General features: G+C 40.3%; 3 protein-coding genes across 5 annotated transcripts in view; 1 reads left to right on the top strand and 2 right to left on the bottom strand.

The window, feature by feature from the left end:
• slc36a1 (solute carrier family 36 member 1) overlaps positions 1-523 on the bottom strand; it is a 39,090-nt gene extending 38,567 nt beyond the window's left edge. Inside the window, exon 1 of the mRNA XM_067517948.1 lies at positions 210-523. The gene's annotated coding sequence lies outside the window, so the exon portion shown is untranslated. The remainder of the gene's footprint in view (positions 1-209) is intronic.
• A 586-nt stretch (positions 524-1,109) lies between these two features.
• On the top strand, positions 1,110-3,502 carry atox1 (antioxidant 1 copper chaperone). Of its 2 annotated transcripts, XM_067517954.1 has the most exons (4): positions 1,110-1,268; positions 1,836-1,911; positions 2,121-2,269; positions 2,792-3,502. In XM_067517954.1, exons 1-3 carry the CDS (start codon positions 1,263-1,265, stop codon positions 2,243-2,245), a joined length of 207 nt encoding a protein of 68 aa, XP_067374055.1. In that variant the 5' UTR covers positions 1,110-1,262; the 3' UTR covers positions 2,246-2,269; positions 2,792-3,502. The 2 variants fall into 2 exon arrangements, with proteins under 2 accessions (XP_067374055.1, XP_067374054.1); XM_067517953.1 differs by lacking the exon at positions 1,110-1,268 and having other exon boundaries at positions 1,806-1,911.
• A 772-nt stretch (positions 3,503-4,274) lies between these two features.
• LOC137133877 (uncharacterized) lies at positions 4,275-14,971 on the bottom strand. Of its 2 annotated transcripts, none has more exons than XM_067517952.1 (5): positions 14,521-14,971; positions 13,894-14,188; positions 7,262-12,722; positions 6,192-6,323; positions 4,275-5,381 (listed from the first exon to the last, which is right to left on the bottom strand). In XM_067517952.1, exons 3-5 carry the CDS (start codon positions 7,437-7,439, stop codon positions 5,149-5,151), a joined length of 543 nt encoding a protein of 180 aa, XP_067374053.1. In that variant the 5' UTR covers positions 7,440-12,722; positions 13,894-14,188; positions 14,521-14,971; the 3' UTR covers positions 4,275-5,148. The 2 variants fall into 2 exon arrangements, with proteins under 2 accessions (XP_067374053.1, XP_067374052.1); XM_067517951.1 differs by having other exon boundaries at positions 7,202-12,722.
• Between the last annotated feature and the right edge of the window lie 1,984 nt (positions 14,972-16,955).

Genomic DNA, 16,955 nt, shown 5'->3' on the forward strand with positions numbered 1-16,955 from the left:
ACGCCGAGAAGGGACCGGAATAGCAACGGTGGAAGACGTTTGCTACACGGCCGCAGCTGAACATTCCTTTTAGCCCGTGTGGAAACGTAGTATTTGATTTGTTTGGAAGAACACACGGCAGCTAGCTTAGCTGATATTAAATGTCATTAAAAAAATAGGTTAGCCAACATTTGCTAACTACGTTTTCCGATGGGAGCGTAAACACTAACCCGCAGCCTTCTGAGAAACCGTGTCTTCTGCCTCCGCTCCTCGCTGGCTTTACCAGAGGTTCACCTCGCCGAAAACCTCTTATTTTCCTATCCTGGCCATATCTGCTGGCTGGATCCACCGCGGCGTCAACACTGCAGCGATTGAAAGCTGAAGAGGACTCGGCTTTCAGGGGAGCCAGCGGTGGAATCACGTGACCCTGCTGGCGGAGTACGAGCTATATCCTTGCGTTTGACGCACGGTTTCCATAGAGACGTGCTGTAATTCTGAGAAAGTTGCCGCGAACCTCTTTAAGCGCCGTTATATTTAAGTTAAAATTGACCTATTTTATCTGTATTTCAAAATATTAATATTTCGATGTTTTTATGTATGTTGGTAAACGTGTGCGTTTAATTAATTTTAATAATAAAAAAATAAAATTAAAAAATGTCGCCTACACTACTTGCAGGGCTTTTATTTGAATGAGACACAACCCATGAAGCTTGTAAGCGCTTGGTTTTAACCTCCGGTGCAGCCAGATAACGCTGAGAGTACAATTCCATGTTATCTACGTACTTTATTTTTCATTTATTGTCGCTCTCACTTCTGAAATCGTTTCACGTAATATAGTGAAAGGAAACTACACAACATAAGGGTTTAAAATTCATCAGTAAACATGGAAATATGCAGTCACCCGACGCCGGTTCGCCGTGTGTCAAGTTAGCCGGAATGCCCTGGGAAAATAAACAGGTGAAGCGGGCTTTAAAGTATAACAAAACAAACCAAGTGACTTACCTACTCTTTCAGTCCATATATATTTTTACAATATTATATATTATGTATGTAACGAGACGTAAGTTAAATGTGCATAATGCGAGCACACTTTTTTCTTTTGCAAAATATAAAAATGTTAACCGGAAATTGTTTGTGAATGAGCGTTAGCTTGACCATCCGGACAAGCGTTCCGGTTAGTCCACGTCTCTGGAGGTTTCCTTGTGATTTGCAAAACCTGCAAGTCATTCGGAGGCAAAGGTCCACGCTGGTCTGAAAGCAGGTTGCGACACATCCTTCCAAACATGACTGTGAGTTCTAACGACCGATATTTTATATGCCAGGAAGTTTCGCTTATTTGTCCCGGCGCTTAGTAGCCTGTGAGCTAACGTAACGTTAGGCGTCCCACTTTCCTCTTTCCTCCGTTTTTTTCATTCCCGAGTTTACAATGAGTTATTCCATCAGTACCAACATCTGCCTGTTCAGACTTGATTTAGTCAGCAGCATCAGGTTAGCTCTTGCATACAGTATGTTTCCTTTGTAATTGTTTAGACGGTGCATGTCGACTGTTAGCAATATCACCGCTTCTAGTGCTGGGATTTTCCGAACAGAAACAATCGATTAGTTGTTTGACTGACAGAAAAGGAAATGCGCAACGAGTGTTTAGATAATCGATTCACGAATAGGTTTGTGTCATTCGTTTCGTAATGTTACCGAATTTAAGTTGGTTATTTGTAAAAAAAAAAATAAATAAAATAAAATAAATTAAATTAAAATAAAAAATGGCCGAGAGAGTGGATTCATTCATATTGGAAACGAACTTTACCCCCACAATGCAATGCCAGATAACAGCACATGACTTAATGTCTCTCAAACAGAAGCACGAGTTTGAGGTGGAGATGACATGTGAGGGATGCTCCGGTGCTGTTACCAGAGTGCTCAACAAGCTGGGAGGTGAGACTGCGATCTGTCTTTGTCTTCCCAGTCAAACAATGTGATGTGGAAGACTTTAGATTATTCCAATTATTTGACTTCTCTATGCTTGCTAGCATAGATGTTTGTAGTATGGCCTTGGATCATTTTTAAAGCTTTGGATGCAGGGGATCTGGTGCTGTTGCTTCTTGAAATATACAAACTCTCGTCTTTGTTCTCTCTGCTCGCAGATGTCAAATTTGAAATCGACCTGCCTAAGAAACTGGTTTGGATTGAGTCCGACAAAGATGTGGAAGTGCTGATGGAGACCCTGAAGAAATGCGGGAAGGAGGTCAAGTACAACGGCACTAAATGAAGGAATCTACTTTATTTAAAGCAGGTGACACAATGGTGACACTGTGATAAAGTCTGGTCTTTTACTTGCGGTTGAACTCCTAGATATATTTTCCAACAGTTTATGATCCCCATAAACAATTTGTGGAAGCTTGTTCCGATCATAAAGGGTAAAAGAAGATTATGATACTTATGTTACTTATTTAATTCGAGATGTTTCTATGCATGAAGAAAAACCTACAGTACATTAATTCAGAACACAGTACAAATAAAACAACCTAGACTTTATTCTTTTCTGCAACATTAAGTTTGAATTTATATAGAGCACATTCGTATTGCAACTATGGCCAAGTTCACTATCCAGTGGGGGTCCAAAGACTGTGTACTGACTCTTCACTTAAAACAGACAGAAAATATACAAAAAATAATATATACATTTAATCTTGGGGTTTCAGATAGATAGAGGCGGCCCATTTTCTCAATTTGATCATCTCAATATCCGCTAATCCTTTATTATCAAATGATATGGATGACATCTTATTTTTAAACACCTGTGTGTTTTCTGTAGGAAATTATTGCTGTTGATGCAAAGTCAAGATTTGTAGAGAAAATAAACATCTTCATCTGTCGGGAAGAGTCTGAGGGATCCACCCCCCTTCAGATGCCAACGCCACAGCTCACACGCACAATAATCCCCTGCGCATGCAGCTCTTCTTTCAGTATTGCTATTTGCCCACTGAGAACTGGTGACCATGTTTGGAAAATGACAACAGTTCCAAAGTTTTGTAGTCAATCTGTGAAATAATGTGAGGAAATCTTCAGCACTACACTTCACACCATTCAGTTTAGTGTGTTTTAGTTTAATGTACTGAGAAAAAAAAAATGTTGTTTGAAGTAACAACCTTGCTACATCTTATTAAGTATTACTGTATTACTGAGTTGGCTCTGCACATAAAAAGTCAACTTTCACAGCTCCATTTATGAAGATGTCTATGGATCTGCACCGGGGGGAAACTCAAACCTTCGGGTATCATTTGCTGGACTTTTTTTAATTTACCGTTACTCTTTCTTTATCATAGTTTACACTACTATAGACCCTAAGTCCAGAGATTAAGCAAATTATGTCTATTCATATTCCCTAACATACATTATACGTTTGTTATTAAAGTGATTATAGTAAGTCAGACTATTGTGTTCTTAGAACATGACCGTCTCTCTAGGCCTTTTTTCATTAGTTTTATGTTATGTATACACAGAGAAAATAAAATCATTTATGCTACAGTGTGTTTTTTTCTGTCGTCTAGGTAACTTCATTAGAAGGAATGTGATACAGATGGTATTGAAAGTAAATATGATTTTGCTGCAGTTACTCAAAACAACATGTTCAGTAATCACATTGGCCAAGTCTAATTGCGTCTGTTTGCCAAGAGAGAGAAAACAGTGCAGGTCTTTCCTGATAAAGAATATGAAAGGCTGAGTATCTTTATGTATTGTGTCTATACATATACAATTGCAAAAAGCTTTCTATGAAGGAAATGCGTGTATGTGTGAAACATTCGAACTTTCCTTGTCAAGATCCTGTGGTGTCACCAGAGCCTTTGCATGTAGTATTAGTCAAAATTCACTTATGTTTTAAAATGTGAATTTAAAGATGCAGTGTGTGTATATACACATAATTATAATATACATTAATGTCAAATAATGGGACTGTGGCAGCACAGTACTGTTTGACATTGCTGATACTCACTGGAAAATTGTGAGTAGTTTTATTGTACTGCATGCACGTGCATCTGGTGGTTATGAAAGTGTTTATTTTCAGTTAAGTCTTGTTAAAATGAAAAAGTACTGACAATACATGAATACAATACAGAAGCCCATTTTATCCAAAGGCTTCTCGAACATCAGCTTTATGATGGTGGAAGCAAAATGGTCACAGTTGTTTTTACTGCTTTCACTGCAGGCTCTGTGTTTTGTCAGGATCACCGGCAGTAAATTACACAATAATTGTCTTTGCTTCTTACCTGAAAGCAAAAAAAAAAAAAAATGCCTGATTTATTTGCTCCTGTGCAAAAAACTTCACCACAAAAAAGTAACTGAAGAGATAATGTATTCAGTAGAATATAGACTATAGTAGTTATACTTTTACCTATAATCACACCGGTGTGTAGTGATCTTGTTACAGCAGATCCTCGTGTTTATATCTGTACTGATGTACCAGGACAATTGTCCTCGCACAACATTGTATAACATTGTCACATGAATGTGTGATCATGTTTAGGTTGCATAATAAGTTTATGTTTAACCACCAGGAGGTGCTGTGTGATCATTGTGGGCTCATTAAACTGCTTTGAACAGTGTGTTATCTCATGCAGATAGAAAGACATGTTAACAATTCTCCTGCTTAGAAATGCTCCACATTCCCTTCATTCCTGTGCTTTGTAACAGGAGAAATTTAAAGCACAATTCTCAATCTTCATACCAGTTGCTAAGTTTATTGTTTCAAACTTTGAGACAGGAACCGAAACTTTGAACAGGCCATCAGCTGTTTGGTTAAGGATTCAAATGCAAGTAAAGAACATTTCCCACTCAAATGAGGATGAACTCCAGCACTGAGTGCAAAATGCAAAAGGTTTAATGCTTTGCCAGATTATAACATGCAGCAAATTGCCCATATATTGCATGAGATGGGTGTATTTTAAGTTACAAAAACACTGATCCCTCAGTGGAAAGATTGAAAAAGACTTAAGTCAGAGGTAGATAAGGATACATGTTTAAAATGTTAGAACTACTGTATATTGTTGCAGTAGACTTTCCTGATAATCTGGTGCAACATGATAGTAAACGGCCCAATATTGTAATGTGAGTGTAGAACAACAATATGCAACCTCATGAAAAACTGAAAACATGACATATTATAGTACATAGTCAGTGACTTTGTCCGGCTGCTATGACGGACAGATCCACAGCCCCTCCTCTCAAAGCTGGCTCCACCTGTCCTCTCTCACCGTGGATGACCCCCAGCAGCATGGTCACTACCGAAGCATAGAAGAGCGTGGCGCAGCAGATGTAGAAGCTCCAGCCAAGTTGCTGCTGCAGCTCTGGTTTGTGCTCTTTGACAGACACTAGGAAGTTGATCAGAGAACTGGCACACAGAACAACTGCAGAGGAAACGAGGAAGTACAAGGAATTAGTGCCGACACCAGGATCACAAGCACTGTGTGGAAATGTCTGTGGCACAGGGTCCAAGTCGGATCTACACCTGTGCCGGTACATCATTGGGGGTCAGTAAAACTAGATTTTATGCCCAGGGTCACGGGTGCAGAGTGGAGCCTATCCTAGCTGTCATAGGGCAACAGGCGTTGGCCTTGAGCCAGTCGTTCTCAGGGCCAACACGGAGACACATACACAGACAGACGACCATTCACACTCACATTCACACCTGCAGGCAATTTAGAGTCACCAATTAACCTAACATGCATGTCTGTGGACTGTGGGAGGACCCACAGGAAACCCACACAATCACTGGGAGAACATTCAAACTCCAAAACCAGATTCAAACCAGTGACCTTCTCGCTGACAGGCAGCAGTGCTAACCACTCCACCACCGTGCTGCCCAAATTTGATACTATGTAGTGTCACAGTGCAAGACATTTCACCCTACACTGTGTTTAAAGGCCCTGCCCACAACCCTAAATACCTTAGTTGGAAGTATTTTCTGAGAAAACATAATTAAAACGTGATCAAAAAATGTTTTTCCGTGCAAATTTAAAAGAAACACTGGCTGAAACATGCATGATGATTTCAATAGATGTTCAGTTTATTCATTGTCATGTCCAAATAATATTCCAAATAATGCAAATATACAAGGCAGTGCAACGTTCTAAAATACTTTACTTTATAGTTTTGCTTTATAATCATATGTAGAATTGCCTTAGAAATGAAATGATGAAATTTGTTGTGTGTTGTACCAGACGTGGTGTTGAGGAGCAGAGCAGCGATGGCCTTTCTTCCTCTGGACAGAGCAGGTCTGACGGTGAGCAGAGCGGTCAGAGACAGCAGACAGGAAGCAGATAGAAACATCCAGGACAAACTGTAGCTACCTGCAAGCAGAAGATATGAAATGTTACAATCCATGTTGCTGTTGGTGTTCTTATCTGGACCTGAGTGTTTGCCCGAACAAGCCCCTTTATCTTAGTCTTTACAAATGTACTGCTACATCAGAATGTCACCTAGTTCCACTCTAGTCTACGAGACACCACATAATGTCTTTGGCTCCACAGTTGTTGACATTCTTGTTCCTGGAAGACTTGAGCGTGTTCTTCATTCGCTCTCTCTTTCTATTTGTTGCTCTTGCTCTCTGTCGCGATCGTTTCTTGTTTCCCCGTGTTTTATTTGAGTTTTGCCTCTGGTGAATCCTGTCCTCATTCAAGGCCGTCATGGCTCATGAGGCCCCTCTCCTGCCTGTTGGCATCACCTGGAGGATGCACAGGCTCTTCACACATGTACATGTCATCTCTAATGTAATTGTGATTGTCCACAATGTACTTTAGTGCTTAATTTAACATCATTGGCTCCAGAGAAATGAACCTTCATCCTCAATATTTATTTATACATGGATGGGTTGAACATGTCCTGTTTGTCTTAAAGCTCTTGAAAATGTAAATAAATGGACCTTGAGGTGGAACAAAGCAGAATCTCTGACGTAAAGAATGAAATTTGTTGCCACAAAGTGAAACTGCAACAACACTACAGCAATATGGATACAATTCCAACAGCTATGCAGCAATAAACCTGTGTGACTCCTGATCCAGTTTCATCTCATGATGACTGTGTGGGGCAAATCCAGTCAAATACACTGTAGAGGAGCTATTAGCAGATGTAATCAAATAATCAGCAAGAGGGGTTTGACATATTTTAAGCTTGTCAGATAAAGTGTTCAATGTTTCTCATTCTACATCATCTTTAAAAGTGTACTCACAGTTCTGACTGTCCAAAATAAAAGAGTGAAAGATGGCCTCACAGCATAGTGGATGCTTACCCAGCCAGGCTGCAAAGGCCGTGCAGCTGGAGAAGCTCTTGTAGACAGTGCAGAGAGCAAAGAGTCCCTCACTGGCCCCCTCATTCTGAACCAGCCACTGGGGTGAACAGAGACTCATTGTGTATAGCACAAACTCCACAGATAACAGCGTGTTCAGCACAGTCACTGGATTCCTCATCTTACTCCCCAACAGACACAAACGCTGCCCGTGCTTTCGTTAGCTTAGTTTACACTGTCGCTTAAGGAGATTTGGAGTTTGTATACAGAAGCTGTCTTAAAATATTGATAATAAATCACTTAATCATCAGCATCCGCAGCCAAACAACCCTTGAGCAAGACACACAGTATTATAATCCACAGAAAACTGTGCTTTTGTGCAGGTGTGGCTCTGTAAAGGGAAGTAAAGACAAAAAGCTGTGTGCGTTCATCCTCTCCATGACTACATGCACTGAAAAGGTGGGTTCTAGTGTAGGTGTCTCACTATATGTCTTTCCGCCGCCTTCTGTTGTGCCACAGTTGATTCAGTTAATGTAATATACGGAAGTCAATACAGTCTGTTTGCTTTTATTGTTGAGCTATTATGCACCAGCAGGTTGCTAAGTAGTTACCACACTTTTCCTTGTGTGTGTTGAATAGTTAACTTAATGTCCCTTTGAGTGGACTGATAACAGGCCTGACGTTTCCATCCAGTGAAACAGGGCACTGTGCACTGAGCTGCATGTACAGTGAGTGGTAACATGCATAGAGGAAAAATGAATCGTGTGCGGTTTAAGGGCTATTTGCAAAAACACCAGTTAAGTAGCAGAAGCAAATTATAATGTTTGTTTATAATATTAATAACAGAAAGCGTAAAACAAAACCAATGACTGGATGATTGATGTTGTTGTGCAACAATTATCTTTACATTTTACAGTCGATAGATGATCACAGATTACTCTTGCACTCTTGTAGTTTTTTCTTAGGGCTAACTGTTTTTCTAGATTATTTATCAGTGACATTTCCCATTTTCAATATGCATGATGACCCAAATATAATAAACTATATGGGACCAACACGATTACAGTTTTGTTGTACTTGCAAAATGACGATAGGTTTCTTGTTTGGACTCCTGTTCTTGTCAAACTGCCTTTTAGTGGGTTATTGAATCTGGATGCTTCTTCGTTAACCTATGGTCCATCCATCCACACCTTTTCCAAATCAAGGAGATTTCTAATTTTCTTATTCATATTATAATAAAAATAATTTTTTAAAACTCATTTTACAAAATGCTTTAGACACAGCAAGGAATAAAACCAGTACAGGGATGGAACCAAAAAGTAGACAGCAGTAACAACAGTGTCCTACTGATAAATATTAGTTTTAAGCATTTATTTAAAAGTAAATCATGATATAAAGGACAGGAAGAAGTGACCAGACAGCAAAGAAAATATCCTATCTAGTCTCAAAGCTGACACATGGATCCAACACATTCTTATCTGAGGACCTGAGGATGGTTAGAAGATGGAAAACAGCAGCTCTAAAACATAACCTGGAATAATTGTATACTAATTAAAGCCCAACCTTAAATCTTATAGGACCTAAAAACCAGGGGTGGCAAACAACATCAGTGCACAGCGCAGGGATAGTTGGAAAACAAGCAGGGCCCAGGTTCCCATTTCTAAATCAAATTGTTATTTTGCGTAGATTAAACTCATTAGAATTCTACTTCAGCTGCTATGATTTGAGATCAAGGCTAAAATGATCACTTTAGCTTTCTCCATGCATTTTAAGTTGCCTATTATCAACATTGCAAACACAGGTTATGAGTTGTTAACACCTTGTCATTCGGCACATACAAAATCATATTCATACAACAGGTGCATTAACATGTTCCTTTAGACTTTTTGTATCGTTATTTTTTTTTTAAAAAAAGCAGCATGGATCACTATTTGTCATCCCAATATGTCAAATGCATCTCACAGGTCAGAGCCAGCAAACATTTTGGATTGATACAAACCAAACGATTTACGGTGGCTAAACCACAATTGTGGAAGGACGTGAGTCTCTGCAGCAACACATGACGCAGACAAAGTTGTAACATGTTTCCTGTTGCCTTCTCCCCTTTGCTTCTTTTGGCAAAGACAAATCAGTCCAACTGAAAAGATAAAATTCAGAAAAAGAGGGCAAAAGTGAAAGGTGACAGGGACCATCTAGAATTCCTGCAGTGGAACAATCTTGTCTTTGCTTGTCACCTTGCAAAGAAATGCAGGCAATGTCCACTCAACCACAGGCCTGGAAGAAGACAGTTCAAGCCAGATAAAGGGGAAAAGGCAGGTAAAAGCAGATGAGCATGTACACATGACCTGAAACATGTATACATGTGGTTTTACCTGATCGTGGGTGAATCCTTCATGTGAAGAAGGATAACTTTGTAACAAGCATGAAACCGCCACAGAAAAGGTTATTTAGATGTATAAGACCTAACTAAAGTCCGTCATATCAGCTTGGGCCCTGGGCTGGTGTTGCACACTTGCAATTGATGAATACTACAGCAGACACTCTGAGCCCACCAAGAAAGTGTTAAATGCGATTCTTCAGTTTTGCAAGTTAAAGTGTATTTCAGCCCTCACGTTGTGACATTTAGCAGCTTGCTGGCATTTAGCAGCTGTCCTCAAGCGAGAGGTGCTCTCACTCCCATTATGCCCGAGTTTCTGCTGAATTAGATTCAAAGCAAAGATACTGTAGCTATTTAGAGTTTGTGCTGAACAAGCAGAGCAACTTGTACAAACCTGCAAAAAGGAGCAGTTAAGGCAATGTTACACCGTAGCTGTGGATATGAACAAGTTAGATGATAGTTAGAAGGTCCCAGAGAATTAGAAACAAAGGAAAAAAATCACTGATTTCCTTGAATCCTTAACTGTGGTCAAATACCTAAAAAAATACAAAGTAAAAACACCTAAATCTTGTTTCATCAAATTGTGCAGATCACTTATATGGTATCAAAGTCCATTAACGTTTAATATTACAGTTTTCCTGTGATGTGTAATAGATGCCGTTTACCGAACCAAACCCTTAAATTAAGTGATTAAATCCTGTATCATTACTGTAAAAGCAGAATAAGTAGCACAAAGAGATTTAGTCTGTTTTGGTTATTGTATCCCTCAGTTATTCAAACCATATCACATTCATTTAATCCTACTATTATATGTTTACAGTGACTTTAGTTAGGTTCAGTTTGTCAGCAAATGTGAAGCAAAATTCCTACTGCTGACTCCTCAGCTCTCCTCAAAGTACTGCGTGTCCTCAGTGTAAGTACACAAAGTACACAGAGCAAAAATGTTTTGTCCTCCTTTAATCTACACAATACAAAACAATGTCCAGCCTCTAATGTGTGTGTGTGTGTGTGTGTGTGTGGTGCATATCTGACAGTCAGGTACAGTAGACAAAACCTGCTGTGTGTGTGTGTATGTGTGTGTGTGTGTGTGTGTGTGTGTGTGTGTGTGTGTGTGTGTGTGTGTGTGTGTGTGTGTGTGTGTGTGTGTGTGTGTGTGTGTCTGATGTGGGTACACTGTGTCCAAACTGTGGTTTAGCTCCCGGGTTTACACGTCAGCAGACTGTCTGCAGCTGCTGACATCTGCTGCTTTGAGTTAGAGTCCAGGGTTTTGTCTTCGCTTATAACCCAGAAAAACAGGACTTTTACTGTCATTGTTTGTCCAGCTCTTCGCTGTGTGAGAGGGACACTAAGTAAAATATGAACATATTAGATTCAAATGTGTTTTTTATGGCTTTCTCACTCTATCAAGTTAAACTTTCACATTGCAGCACAGACATCTGATAGAGCATAAAGGTTGTAAAAACATTAATGGCTTTATTAATGTTTAATAAGTCATTTACTACGCCCTCATACCTGCCGTATGCTGATTGTTATTATTATTAACTGGAAAAGTTTCCCACCAGATACCTGTTTCCCATCTGTCCCATGAAGGCATGTGCAGTGATGGGGGGGCTCTAGGGGCCTCTGCCCTTTTCTCAAATGAATCAAAAATCCTTCAAAGACCTGATACCTTCAAAATCAATATATACCAAGTCTGTAGATTATTAACATTAACTCATGCTTTTGATGGAAGACAGTGGGATCAGTGTTTGCCATGTTATTGCTGTGGCAGATTAATTGTGTATGGATATAATTTTTAGTAGAGATGGTTGGATTTGAAATGCACACAGTCAATTGATGTTTTTTGGGGGGATTCCTTTCAAGTGTGTTAGGAAAGTATACTGAACTTTACTATTGGAGGGTTGGGATTTAAACTGGGGGCTCAGTGGTAGGAAGGGCATGCGGTGTAAAAACTCATGCCGAATCAACATGCGGAACACGTTCCAGATGTATTACAGACGTGACTGTGATGTTACTTCTTAGGGATGTGGTGACCATCAGTCCAGTTACTGTCTAGTAAACGATTTGTGCTGGAATCTGATTAATAGTGAACCACATGATTGTCATCACCTGCACCGATCTTTTTCTGATCACAGTGTTTCCCTCCTGCAGATAACGGCGTTTCCTCCCATTGTGACTCAAGTCCCACGCGGTGGTCAGCTGTGAGCTCATCTCCAGGCCTCTTTGTTGGTGCAGTCACAGCCTGTGACCTTCCATCAGGCTGCTGTGCATCTGTGTGCTGGCACAGTCAGTTCGCTTTGAGGAACAACTAAATCGCAGGCTTCTCTTGAACACACCAACAATTCGCTCTGTCACATTTTAAAATTCAGCCGTTAGCAAATCCACTAAGGAAACAAAAAAAAAAAGAAAATCCTAATGATGTTAGATATCATTATTATTATTCGCCAAATAGGAAATATGTTAGTACATGATATACATTTACCTCTACTTATTTTTTTTACCTTTCTGTGTATTGACCAGCCCCCCTCAGGAGGTAGTACTAAATCAAGTTCTAGAGACTTAAATGGGGAGGGGGTAGGTGCTTGTTGGGCTGTCACCTGTGATTGGTTACAACAAGGTGGTTCAGATGTTCTCCAGCTTCTCCGGGAGCATCCTGGGGCCTTCCCTGGTCAGATGACGTATACAGTGTCTTATGCTTAGTTTCCGTCTACAACAAAGTCGCTTCAAAGATGGGGTACATCCAGAAATCTCCAGCAGATGATCTTTGGAGGATCCCAGTCGAAGGACCGAAGCATGTCCTACCTGTAAAGCTGAACTGAGCTGCCCTATGAGGGACCTTGTATGAATCTTATTATTTTTTGTCTCTACCAAAAGCTCATGACCACAGGTGAGAGTGGGAACAGGTGCACTGATACACTGCTCCATATTAGCCTCGCCTTCATCAGCGACTCAGTCCTAATCTGAAGGAAGCAGTCCACCATTTTCTGACAGAGAACCAGGACCTCTGACTTGAAGGTGCTGACTCTTATTACAGCCAGTCCACAATGACAGCCACAGCATGATGCTGCATAGGTATGTGGAAATGTTCTACAAAGCAAAGCCAGAGTTTGCACAATGTGTTAGCAAACTACATAAGAAATATTGTAACTTAATTCAATCACAGACTTTGCAGAATTGTCCTGTTGTTTTATTTTTGTAAATCAGAGTCGTGATTCCGTTTTGACCAGTTTTGACATGAGATTCAAACAAGGACTTTGCTCCAGCACATATACATAGTTACTGAAATATTCAGAGACTAAAAATAAAGACTTAACTTCACTTGGCAAAGATTTGCTTTGTATTTCGTGCATTACCAAAAAAGAAAAACAGCAGACTTATGCACTAATCATTGTAGCCAATAATAACTTTTATTTTATACCCAAAACATTTCTCCTAGTTTAGCTTTATTCTTGAGGTTGCTCTGAAGTTGTCAAGAAAATTCTACACAGTCAACATTTAAAGTCCTTTACGCCTTTAAATGGATTCAAATGGGCAAAACGAATCCTGCAAAGACCCATAATTTGTTTTTCATTACACTGCTGGTGTTTGTCGACTGGCAGCAATTTGAATGAAGGAAAAACATTTGTCAAAGTGAAAAGGCTCCTTGTCCCTCGGAGCACAGCGGTAATCAGTTTAAGAGCCAGAGTGACTTTATAGAGGAAATGGTGCTTAAAAAAGTAGCTTTGATGTTTGTTGCTAGGTTTCAATATTCAGATTTCTCTGCTGCCTCGCTTTCTCATGCCTCTCACTCTGTTTTAGACTGTAAAACAAACTGTCAGAGTTGAAGTCTAAAAAGAGGAGAAAACGATTTAAAAGGTAAAGTCTGTTGTGAAAGTGCTGGTATTTTTTTTTTTTTTTGGTAACGAGCAACATGAAGCGGTGATTTTGAAGGCAGGTTCTTACTGACACTACCAATGTTTATTTGGTGCCTAAACCAAACCTGATGTCTGTTTTCCTCAACTCAACAAAACCACTACGTTAGCACAGTTGTAATCCAGGTTTGTTGACAGTTCAAGGTGAAACTGGGTTACACCAGCTGCCATTTTGGTGCCAAAAGAGATGCGGTTTCATTAGAGCTGCGTTTCCTTTGTGGGCCTGTTCACACGATAAGTTGTAAAGTGTAACGTTTTATCCAAAGTGCTTATAATGTTGTCTTCATTCACCCATTCACACACATACTCAAACACCGATGGCACTGGCTGCCATGCTAGGTGCTCACCTGACGCACCAGGAGCAACTTGGGGTTGAGTGTCTTGGCCCAAAGACACAACGGAAATTGATCCACTGACCCTGCAACCCGTTGACCACTGCCTTACCAGCTGAGCTACGGCTGTAAAAAACAAAAAGGTTCAATTTGAAGAGTCTTAGAAAGAGTCAATATCTGAGACTGTGGGATGAGAGCGTGTTGTGCTGTTGTTCTTTTGGAGAAGGTAGCAAACCCCAAAGTACATCCTGCCGTTATCCCCCCTCAGCTGTCAGTGGTTGGAAACATCAGCACCATCATGAACCACCAGCTGTTGAATAAAAGATGAAAGTTATTTTCAAAAGTAACATTAACCATAAGCAAATCAACATTAATATGAGTCTTGATACAGGAAAAAACCCTGACATTTCTGTGTAGAAAAGCCTTTTAGAAGCCTTAAATATCATCTGTCATTTATCTTCAGTTTTACCTGGGCCAGCGTTGCTTCTTAATCTTTGCTTTTAAACCAGTTTCCTTATTTGGTACTTGACCAAATGATATGGAACAGACAAGTACACGTTACTTTATTTAGTAATACTCCTTACGTTTTGAGCTGAGATCTAGAAAACCACTTTACCACAGTCATATCACATACATACTCACAGCCACGTGTTTAAACAGGCAGAGATGCAGATGGATAATTTGAAAAACACATAATGGTGACTCCTCACTTCTTTATCTCTGAAAGACAAGTCAAGTCAAATCTAGAGAGGCGACTGCCACGTTTGCAGAGGAAAAGAGGGGGAAATAGGGTGGGTGAGGGCAAAAAAGAGAGAGAAAGGGTGTGAGAGAGGAGAGAGAGAATTAAAAGTAGAGAGACGGAACAAGTAGACAAACAGAAGAAAAAAGAGTGAGGCTGGATGAAGCAGAGGATAAGAGATATGGGAGGAGGAAAGAGAGAATCTCACGGTGTAATGACACCTCCTCCCACTTTTCCTCCTCCTCCTCTTTTTCTCTCACAGTCCTGGACTGTGGCTTCCAGGCAAAATGGAAAATGCCACGTTGCACCTCCGAGCTCCCTCCCTCCTTCTCATCCAGCTGTTCTTCACATCAAGTCTGGTCTGGAACAGACAGGAGCAATCCAGCAAAGAGGAACAACTGTTTGATTTTCTTTTCTCAGAATGGATTCGGAGCTTGATTGCTTCTTTCTGTCAGTAAGCAGCAGGTGTTTAAAGCCTGAATCGTGGGCGTCAATGAGGTGAATGTTCCACAGGCTGAAACTCTCCAGAGGATTCAATGTTTACAGGAACTGAGGCTGATGCTTCAGAGCTGTAACATGTTCATGAGACATGTAATGAAAATGCAATGCTTTATTCACCATTACCACACAATAAAAAGTACACAAGAGGGAGGACAAACCTGGGTAAAGCTGGGTTTCCTCCAAGTACTACGGGTTCCTCCCACAGTCCAAAGACATACATGTTAAGTTAATTGGTGAATCTAAATTGTCCATAGGTGTGAATGTGTCTCTTTGTGTTGGCCCATAAAACTGGAGACCAATTTCAGGGTGTACAGTGCCTTTTGCCAGCCCACTGAACAGGATGATAGATGGATGGATGGATTGTTATTGTGAAGATTGCAAAGCCCTTTTGAGTAAATGTGTGATTGGAGAAACAAGGCCATAATAATAAAACTGACAATACTGATTCCTAAACAAGAGCAGCTGAAAACTTTGATAATTATTTGGAACGAGTTGCATCAGCCTGCTCCCATAGGCAGCATGACCACAGATGAAAAAATGTGGGTGATGTCATGCATTTACTCTGCTGAACGAATTATCAGCTCCGACTACTGTCTGAGTGAGACGTCTGAGGAAGAGTGGAAATATTCAGAAGGTCGAGGACGTACAGACGTCTGCTTTAAGCTTTAAACCCACGCAATTCATTCTACTCGAAGTAATGATTATATCCAGCTAATTTACACTCATGACTTGATTTATGTTCAGAGGCAACTTTTAGTTTCTGAAGTGGTGTGACATCCTCATAGCACACAAAGAAGTCCTCCCACCTGAACAACCACATGGCATTAGTCCCACCCTTTCATATGACCCGGAGACGTTCTTGTTGAAAGAGCGCTGCCATCGCAGCAGGTGTTTGTTAAAACTGCATCCCCTAGGTGCTGGGCACCTAAATAGTGGCTGCCATCTTGTGATTTCTCATTCTTAACACTTTTACAACGGTGCAAACACAGTGGTTTGGTTGGTTTTAGGCGTGGATGGATCACTAAACGGTCCTACTGGGCCCCAGTCCAGGAGTCCAAGAGGTCAGGCACCCACCTGGACCACAGTCAATGAAGTTACTGTTCACAATTCTTGATTAAAAGAGCTCAGTTAGGAGACACAAAATTACTACGAAATATCCAAAAACACCAAGTGACAAAAACACAAAATGACAAAAAAGGATAAACGACTTCCAAAAGTAAAACGACCACAAAAAAGGAGGAGGGCTGCACTGATCTGTTCGTGCTCAGGGGCTCGTCATTATTCGTCCATAGGGTTAGGCTGAAAATATACATGGTTGGGTTTAGTCATGTATGTAACGTGCTCGTGGTCACAGCAACAACAACATTAAGTTGTTGTAAAAAGTTTTATAAATTTCAGTTTAAAACCATTTAAATCCTTTTCCAAATGCACCCCCCTATTTTAACCCTGTGCCACCCCAACAAATTCTAGATCTGCCCCTGCATATATCAAGACACAGCAAGTGAAGGACGTCCGTGACTTTGTTAGAGAGCAAAAAAGTCTGACTAGAGAGGAAATGGTCGACAAAACATTGGATGTAACAAGCTGCTGTTTGGTTTTTCATCGACAGTCAATGTTGATTCTTGGAGCCATTTACTTGAACCCAGCTAAGTAAAGTTTGTGCCATTTTATTTTGAAAATAAATGATTTTTAAAAAAAAAATATTATTCCATTATTCCCCGACAAATGTTTCTTCTTTGTGGTTATGTGATTAGGAGAATGATGAAGAAACCGAGGAAAACGTTTTACTGTCCCAAACTGCAGGTTTCACTGTAGACCCTTTGCAGTGGGAGCAGAG

Source organism: Channa argus, chromosome 10, assembly GCF_033026475.1.
Source record: "Channa argus isolate prfri chromosome 10, Channa argus male v1.0, whole genome shotgun sequence".
Taxonomy (NCBI): domain Eukaryota; kingdom Metazoa; phylum Chordata; class Actinopteri; order Anabantiformes; family Channidae; genus Channa; species Channa argus.